Source organism: Eptatretus burgeri, chromosome 13 (assembly GCF_056783735.1).
Source record: "Eptatretus burgeri isolate ZD-2024b chromosome 13, Ebu_testis_v1, whole genome shotgun sequence".
NCBI classification, from domain to species: Eukaryota; Metazoa; Chordata; class Myxini; order Myxiniformes; family Myxinidae; genus Eptatretus; species Eptatretus burgeri.
In genome coordinates this window covers 46,158,721-46,168,720 of record NC_140973.1, presented here as the reverse complement: position 1 = coordinate 46,168,720, position 10,000 = coordinate 46,158,721, and the positions used below count along the sequence as shown (strand labels likewise).

Below are 10,000 nucleotides of genomic sequence, written 5' to 3'. Positions count from 1 at the left end.
GGTTGAAGCAACGCTGTGAGCATGGGGTGTTTCCTAAACATTCATCAACATCTGCAAGGTGATATATGGGAATGGGGATGAGAAAGACAAGGTCCATGTTGTCTCCATTTTATGTTTCAGGAAAAGTGAGAAATTCATGTGAGTTAAACTGTAATAGACAACGTTTAAGAAAAGCAACATAAGGTGATCGAATGTTTTGCTCGATGTGTGTTTTTGTTGTTTTAAGTTAAAGATTGCTTTTGTTGGAGAATATCAACATTTTGGAAGGAAATATCAATATGAAACCTCAGAGAATATGACACATGAAAAGGAAATATTTTCTGTAATTTTCTGCGATCAATTTGACTCTTTGTGAACGAAAGACGTCCCTCTAAAAATTGCAATTGTATGTGACGACATCATCAGTGGCCAATCATGAAAATAAAGTTAATAAGCAAGCTTGGTTTAATGTGTTTAAAAGAGCATTCAAAACATCTACAATTTCCCAAGAAATTTATTTAATGTACAGCAGATCGAGTATTCTTCAGATTCGGTTAAGAATTATTTCTTGAACTTTTGAAATCGATCAGCTTTAATACTATCTGGTTGAATTACGCTTTGGTGTCTCTTTTTTGGAGATTATGAAGGCACCAATGACATCACATATGGTCATTTCCTTTTTGTTGAACGTAGAGCAAACTGGTTCTCATTAAAAAACCTTTTTAAATTGACATGTCAATTATATTACATCGATTACCTTTTTTTAAATTTTGTGATTTGTTTACAAACGTCTTGAACGAGCTAACCGACAGAGAGCAGGATCCCTTCGTGTGTATGTTTGCTTTGCACGACACACGGACATTGTCGACACATGGACATTGCACGACACACGGACATTGTCGACACACGGACATTGCACGACACACGGACATTGTCGACACACGGACATTGCACGACACACGGACACTTAGAGTTTTGTGCTCCAGCTGGATCCAAATTCCCTCTGATTATTGCATTTTTATGCAATCGGAATTTGAATGCCCCATTGCCATGAATATACGAGTGTGTGTGTGTGTGTGTGTGTGTGTGTGTGTGTGTGTGTGTGTGTGTGTGTGTGTGTGTGTGTGTGTGTGTGTGTGTGTGTGTGTGTGTGTGTGTGTGTGTGTGTGTATATATATATATATATATATATATATATATATATATATATATATATATATATATATATATATATATATATATATATATATATATATATATATATATATATATATATATATATATATATATATATATATATAATTCCAGCAACCGGGCGTAGTGGCGTGCGCCTGTAATCCGGCTACTCGGAGGCTTGGGTTGGAGGATCGCTTGAGGACGGGGGCTCTGCACTGGGCAGGGTGTAGAGCAGCCCGGAATCATGGCAAAACCCAAATCCTGATCTCTGTGTCGTAAGAGGCGAGCAGGGTTGCGTCAGGAAGGGCATCCGGCGTAAAACCTGTGCCAAATCAGTATGCGGATCATAACGGATGATCCGCTGTGGCAACCCCTAACGGGAGCAGCCGAAAGATGAACAACAACATATATAATTCCAGCAATCTGTGTGTGTGTGTGTGTGTGTGTGTGTGTGTGTGTGTGTGTGTGTGTGTGTGTGTGTGTGTGTGTGTGTGTGTGTGTGTGTGTGTGTGTGTGTGTGTGTGTGTGACCGCTGTTTCTCGACAACCACTGGTCCGATCTAATTGAAACTTGCCAGGAATATTGCTGGGGACCTGAGGATGTGCCTTTTCAAGGTTTGATATTAATCGGACAAGTGCTTCCCAAGTTATGGCCATTTATTTACCAACCAATGACAGGACACGTTGCTGCGTGGGTGTGGCCGATGGGGAAGAGATCCTCAGCTGCGTTCCCCATTTCGGGTTACAACGTATGGGCTTCCGGAGAGTGATGACTTCGTGTATTCTAATAATTTCTCGATTTCTTATGCGCATTTATAGATAAACACAATGCCCTAATCCAGTCAAAGTTTACGAGAGCGAAGGAACGGCCTGTGTGTTTGTTTGAAAGTTTCTTTTTTATTCTTTGCACGTACGTTTTTTTTTTTTTTTTTTCTCTTCTCTTCTCTTTGTGTTTTCTCTTGCGATGACATTGCGAAAAGGCAAAATACGGTGGCGCTAATTGAATAATTGGCCATTAAAACTAAATTGCGAATAATCGTAACTGTGACATGCGAACTTCCGGGCCACGCAGGTAAGGGCACGCGAGAGCGAAGGAACGGCCTATGTGTTTGTTTCTGGCTCGCGGCTTGAAAGTTTATTTTTTATTTTTTTGCACATACGGCCACACACGTATGGGCACGTACTAGTATATCAAATTCCCTAACTTGATGAGGCAGCAAGGCACAGATTGAGTCCCATTGGAGCAAATGCCGCACAATCCGTGAGCAAGAACTATCATCTCCCAAACAAACGCATTGTCTCTGCTCTGATAATCACCAGTTAGGAGGTGGGGTTGTGGTCAGGCAGGATAAGTTAAACAAAAATTAATCTCTGACACAACATGCGACATGACGCCGACTTATACACAATACACATGACATCAACTAGTTTAATTAATTTTTGTTATATACAGTACATATGTCTTATATATATAAAGCTTATTCTAAATACTGACTCACTGACTGACTGACTCGATGACTGACTCACTGACTGATATTAAAGATCGGTACCTCCCTGGTGATGTAGAAAGCTGACATTTTGCATGATGTTGAACATCGAAGCCGATATTCCAGGCAAAAAATCACATAACTATTATCCGTATCACATCACATAATTAGAAAACATCCGTAAATGAAAATATAAATAAATGAAAAAAATAAATGCAGGTGAGCTACCCGAGACAATGGGGAAGCATGATAATTTTGCGTACCGACGGACATTGAAACTGATACACCAGATAAAATCACAGAACTGTCCGAAAGCATTTGTAAATGAGATTATAAATAAAAATAATGATAAATAAACAAGTAAAAAAAGACATAAAATGTCATAGCCCCAATTGTTTTCAGAATTTTGCTGTACGGAGTTAAAGGGCAAGCCCATATTTATGTACAACTAAAATGGCCGCCAGTCTATCAGTCAGCCATCTTTCAGGTCAGGTATGGGAGCATGTGCCAGAACAGCGCGTCGCTGCGTCCACTTTCCGCCGGTACTCCAGGGGCCTCCGTCTGGCCATCCCCCAGGCAGATGCCAGGCCCATCCCCATCTCCTTGAGATGATGGTCAACCTGCTGCAACCATGAGGCACGTGGTCGGCCCACTGGCCTCCTCCACTCATGAGACTCCCTCGCTGAGAGAATCTGGTGAGCAGGATCAGCGTCAGGAAAACGAGCCACATGTCCATACAGCCGCAGCTGACGCTCACGGACTATGCAGGTAACAAATCTCATCCGAGTCTCTCTCAGCAACCGCTCGTTGGACACAAAATCCGACCAGCGATAGCCAAGGATTCTCCGAAGAGACCTGGTACCAAAGGAATTAAGTCTCCGTCTCAGATCCTTGGTCAAAGTCCAAGTCTCGCACCCATAGAGCAAGACTGGAAGTACCAAGGACCTGAAGACTCGGACTTTCGTCCTCCCGCACAGGTACCGGCAGCGCCACACCCCATGATCCAGTGAATCCATGACTCCCCAGGCCCGACCCAGACGTCTATTGACCTCCGGCTCACAACCTGCGGAGACATGAATATCACTGCCAAGGTAAGTGAATCTATCCACGACCTCAACATCCTCACCACAAACAGACACAGACAGGACAGCAGCATCCAAGATGTCACCGAAAGCCTGGATCTTTGTTTTGACCCAAGAAATCCGTAATCCCAACGGCTCCGACTCCTCATTCAGCACCTCGAGGGCCCCCAAGAGGATGTCTAAAGTCTCCGCAAAGATGACTGCATCATCTGCAAAATCAAGGTCCGAGATCTTGACATTGCCAAACGATGCACCGCAACTTGATCTCTCCGACATCCTCCCAAAAATCCAGTCCATACAAGTGCTGAAAAGTGTGGGGGCAAGTACACATCCCTGACGAACTCCAGTAACAACTGGAAATAAGTCAGAGGCGGTACCACCACACTTCACAGCACTCTCAGTACCAGAGTAGAGTTCAGACATCAGATCGATCAGTTTCGGTGGCACCCCACGAAGACCAAGAATCCTCCAGAGGACATCCCGATTCACTGAATCAACGCGCTTTACAGAGATCAACATAGGCTGCAAGCAGCCCCTGCCGAAACTCTCGTCTGCGTTCAGTGAGGACACGAAGAGCAAGGATACGGTCAATCGTTGACCTCTTTGGTGTAAAGCCTGACTGCTCTGGACGCTGGTGCTCAAGCAGATGGTGGCGAACCCTATCAAGAATTATCCGAGCAAAGACCTTGCCCGGCACTGAGAGCAGCGTCACCCCTCGGTAGTTGTTGCAGTCTTGGCGATCACCCTTCCCTTTCCAGAGAGGGACAACAAGGCCCCTCTTCCAGTCAGTTGGGATGATGCCTGTGTTCCAGGCAGAGCACAAAACTGCATGCAACGACGCGAGTGCAGCATTTCCACCAGCCTTGAGAAGTTCAGCATGGATGCCACAGATCCCTGGAGCTTTGCCCCGTTTCAACTGGTTCACCGCAGCCCGTGTTTCCACAAGCGATGGTGGACCACAGTTGATTCGAGGGTCAGCAACAGGGATTGTAACACCCTTGACGTCCAACTCGACAGCTGGGGGATCAGCCTGGTACAACCGCTCAAAGTAACCGGCCCAGCGGGCCTTCACTTCAGACTCCTCTGTCAAGAGCCTACCACTCTCTGCTCGAACTGCAGTGCTCCGAGGGATGGGCTTGGATGAACGTAATGCGCGAATTCCCCTGTAAGCGGGACGAGAATCACCTGTCCACAGGTGATGCTCACAGATTCCTCGCACATAGCCCTCCTTGTCCACCCTCAGTGCACGTACAGTTTTACGCCTCAGCTCCCTAAACAGCTCAGCTCTGCCATTCAGCCTGGCCCTGCGACTCTGGTCAATGGTATCCAGTGTCCCTTGAGAGACAAAATTCTTCTTTGCCCTGCAGTGAACTCCAAGGCATCCACCGGCAACATCAAGGACGGTGGTCTTGAAGGTGCTCCACAACTCTTCAGGACCCCCCAAAGCACCCAGACCCCCCAAGTGTCCACTCAGCCTGCTCGCAAACTCCTCAGCTACTCTCTCATCCCTGAGCTTGGCAACATCCAGCCTAGGCTGGGATGGTACCATTCTCCAGGATTTAAGGTGCAGCTTTAGAGTTGCTACAACAAGCCTGTGGTCAGTATTGAGGAACTGAGCACTCCGGTAGACCCTGCAGTTCTGGATCATCCTCCAACGACCGTCAATGAGGACATGGTCAATCTCCTTTGCCACACCGCCAGCGTTGGAATACCAAGTCCAGCGATGAGCTTGCGGGCGCTGAAACCATGAACCAGCCACCCTAAGTCCATGACTTCTTGCAAAGTCAAGGAACTTAGTGCTATTCTGGTTCATAGTTCCTGACCCATGGGGACCAACACACACCTCATAACCATCCCTATCAGTTCCAGTCGATGCATTGAAATCCCCCAAGACTAGAAGTGTATCTCGTCCTGGGGCACTGATCAACCACAGACTCGAGTGTGGCGTAGAATGCATCCTTCACGGTAAGATCACTCGCCTCAGTCGGAGCATAAATAGAGACCAGGGAAATGACACCTAAGGAGTGACGAATCCTTAATCTCATAATACGCTCGTTGACCGGTGTTACCTCAATTATCATTGGGGTCAGCTTGTGGGACACAGCTACAGCAACTCCTTGGGTATGGTAACCATCAGAGCGACCAGACCAATAGTAGGTGTAACCACCCACCATTATCTCGCCGCAATCCGGTCTCCGAACCTCAGAGAGAGCTGCAATCCCGATGTCCAAACGCTTGAGCTCAGATGATAACAGAGACAGGTGATCATCCTCTCTTAGGGATAGGACATTCCAGGCACCCACCCGAAGGGACCGCCTCAGGTTAACCCAAGGAGACCGCCGTCTGGTGGACGACACCTCAGCACCACTCCGACACACTCTCCCGCAATCTGACCCAGGGATGTTACCCCGTGGTTTCCCTCCTATCAAAGATTGGGGGTCCCGAAGGCTTTGCCCCAATCCCATCATCCGGTGAGCTGCCCTGCGAAGGGAAGCTGCACAGGAGGTACTCCCACGGAGTGGGTTTTCAGATTTTTTTGCGTTTTTGCGTTTTGCGGAATGAAGCGTTTTACGGTGGCTGGAGTGCAAATCCTGCCACCAACCTCCTAATAAGAAGTAACCCAACTGCAGGAGGACGTCCGCAGACACAGTTGGGCACTAGATATGGATGCCATCATTCATCATTAACAAATCATTAACAAACAATAGATCATTAACAAAAGCCATCTTTGATCAGTCACAAAATAAAGTGAGGTGCACGTGTCTGCCATCACAGACTGTGCTTGTGCCATGTTTGAACAAAATTGGACCATAAATGTCTGAGAAATGTTTGGGGACACATTTAAGTAACAAAATGGCCACCAGTCGGCTATCTTGGATCAGACCTCAAAACACAATGAGATGCATTATATACGCCATCATTCCTTATCTGTGTGCCAAGTTTGAACAAGATTGTTAAATGCATGCCTGAGAAATGGATAAGGACGTGTTCGATATCGGGGGTTTTTTTAACAACAAAAATGGCCGCTAAAATGGGCGCAAAAGCAAAATTGTGTTTGACCAGTTTGTGATTTTGTCAAGGTCTGAGGAGAGGGAAGAGGAGGCTGCCTGTCTGTCAGAAGGATGAGAGATGTCGCAGCAGAGAGTGGTCATCAGCAATGAGATAAAGATGATTTTCCAGAGTCAGTAAGATCATTGATGAAGATTAGGAATAATATGGGGGCCTAGAACACTGCCTTGTAATAATCCAGCCTTGACAGGGAGAAGAGACTAAAGGGTTCTGTTGAGAGGCACACATTGACTATGAGAGTGGAGGAAGTCAGTAGTCTAAGACTGGAGTTGGCCTTTGGTTCCAAAGGCAGACAGTTTTGAGAGCAAGGCAGGATATCAGACTGCATCAAAAGCTTGAGATATGTCCAGAGAGATGGCCCTGATCTCACGTCTGATATTGAGGGCCTCCACCACTGTTGGGAGAGTAGAAGCAGCATGTCCATGGGAGAGTGACCAGGTCTGAATCCGAATGGACGATCTGAGATGAGGATATTGGAGAAAAGGAATGATTTTAAGTCAACAGTGATGATGAATTCCATGACTTTGCTGATGATTGAGAGAAGGCTGGTTGGTCTGTAGTTGCAGTGATCTGTATTTGCACATTTTTATGTAATGCTGTGATGTGGCTGATTTCCAATTTCCTAGGTGGATGTAGGAGACCAGTCCTGAAGTAAAAAAAAAAAAAAAAACTTAAATTAAACCAGAGTTAGTGTCAAAGCCACCCAATGCTCGCCTGCTTATACATTTATAGTTTTTAAAAGACTCGTCGAATAATTAATATTTTTTATAAAGCATTGCAGTGAAGTCTGATCCAAATAATTTTAAAGCAATATATGTATTTGTATATTGCAATCAGTAACAAGAGCGCAAGTGAGCACAATATACGCCTGGACAAGAAGGTATATACAGAATTGTACTACTACATGGAAAACAGCATCCTGGTTGCCATGGCAACCACTTTAGATGACGAACGTATGTCGCGACACACCGTCTCCAGAGTCTGTACCGATGTACCAAATATGAAACGTGAAAGTTGAAAACTTTGGTAGTTAGAGTGCGGACAGGAATGGACGGACCGATGGATGGACGGACGGACGGACGGACGGAGACAGACAGACGGACGGACGGACGGATGACTGGTATCACATAATACGCCCCGATATCCGATATAATATATATATATATATATATATATATATATATATATATATATAAATATATATTGGGCGTATAAAAAATGGTGTGGTAGATAAAAACATTATAAAGGAAAAAAATAACTTGCACCAAAAACTTTAACATTTTCACGCTCACGCCGGGGGTATCGCTATAGCTCTCTGTTTTTTTTTTGTTTTTTTTGTATACCTTGGTCGAGGCTCGTATGAGAGCTAACACACAACTCACAGCAAGGAGGCATGAGACAAGAGGGACGGGAGTGGAAGGGACAAAACAGTGGGGAACAGACACATTAGGTGAACTGTGGAAGGGAGAGGGATGGGGATGGGACGGGGAACATGGCGAAGAGAAGATGGACATTTCAGGGACTTTCAGGAAGGAAAGTAGGAGAAATGAAGGAAGTGGGCTTGGGTGGATTATCGGGGGTAGAAAAGATCGAGGATTTGAATGGGGGAAGATAAGAGGTGGTGGTGAACAGCTGTTTTGAAAGCCTGGAGGGAAGAATGGGAAAGAATAGAGTGAGGAAGTTTATTCCAAAGGCGGGAAAAAAGAGGAATGAAAGAGTGAAGATGAGCAGTGATTCGTGATTTTGGTAGTTTTACCAGAAGGGGGTTGTTGGCGGACCTTGAGCGCCCTGTGGAAATGTGGTGGGGACAAATCGCAGAGAGAGCAGGGGGGCAAGGCTGGAGAGGAGTCGGTAGAAGACAGAAAGACCACCGACCAACCTGCGGTGATTGAGTGAGAGGCCCAAAGACTCAGCTTCATTGCGGGAGATGCCGATGATCTTAAATGCCCTGGTTTCGACAGCGTGAAGCCGAGAAAGGTGGGAGGCAGGAGCACCAGCCCAGAGGGGAGAGCAGTACTCCATCAGGCTACGGACAAAAGCTTTGTAAGTGGTCAGGAGCTCAAGAGGGCCGAGGAAGGACTTAGCACGACGGAGGATTCCCAGTCGGCGACTGGCTTTTGAGGCGAGGTTGGAAATGTGACTTTCCCAGGAAAGGTCATGGCAGATAGTGAGACCTAGAAGCTTGAAAGAAAAGACTTCTTCCAGAGGATTGTTGAGAAAGTGGATGGGGGGGTTTTGTAAACTGTCCTTTTGAAGAGACATAGTGAGAGTGTGAGATTTGTCTGGATTGAAAGACATGTTCCACGTGTTGGACCAGTTTGTGATTTTATCCAGATCTGCAGTGAGTGAAGAAGCTGCTGCTTGCCGGTCTGAGGGATGACAGATGGTACGGCAGAGGGTGGAGTCGTCGGCAAAGAGAAATAGAGGATTTTCCAGAGAGTCCGAGAGATCATTAATGAAAACCAGAAAAAGAACAGGGCCCAGAACGCTACCTTGAGGAACTCCAGCCTGCACAGGAAGAGGGGATGAAAGAACTCCATTTAGGGCCACACGTTGACTGCGACAGGAGAGGAAGTCTGCGAGCCATGAGTGGAGATGGCCTTGAATACCATGGGAAGAGAGTTTGGTGAGTAGGGCAGGGTGCCAGACTGTGTCAAAAGCACGTGATATGTCCAGGGATACGGCTCGGATTTCCTGTCTGGCATTGAGGACCTCCATCCATTGATGGGAGAGCAGAAGCAGCATATCCAGGGTGGAGTGACCTGGTCTGAAACCAAATTGATGATTGGAAATCAAGCCATTGGAGAAGAGGAAGGATTTCATATCTGAGGCGATGATGGATTCCATAACCTTGCTGATGATTGGGAGAAGGCTGATTGGTCTGTAGTTACAGGGATCTGTTTTTGCACCATTTTTATGCAGGGCAGTGATGTTAGCAGATTTCCAAGCAGATGGCAGATGACCTTGGGCAAATGAGAGGGTGAATAGAACAGAGAGAGGGTGAGCAAGAGCAGAAGAGCAGGCTTTGAGGACACGTGGGCTGATGCCGTCTGGACTGGTTGCAGAATCTGACTCGAGGTTTGAAAGCAAGCTCTCCACCTTGTCAGGAGAAAAGGATACAGAGTCCAGGGACAGTTGGGTGCGACTGGGTAAAGTGGGTAGAGATAGTGATGGGTTTAGGACACAAGATTTAGCTGCAAACACCGAG

General features: G+C 46.2%; 1 protein-coding gene across 2 annotated transcripts in view; it reads right to left on the bottom strand.

The window, feature by feature from the left end:
• The window catches only part of LOC147014390 (fibulin-5-like), a 48,673-nt gene that overhangs the window by 12,811 nt on the left and 25,862 nt on the right, over window positions 1-10,000 (bottom strand). For both annotated transcript variants that reach the window (XM_085852291.1, XM_085852292.1), the window contains one exon: window positions 1-51. This exon is cut by the window's left edge and continues 69 nt beyond it. In XM_085852291.1, coding sequence (XP_085708417.1) covers window positions 1-51 — 51 coding nt within the window. The remainder of the gene's footprint in view (window positions 52-10,000) is intronic.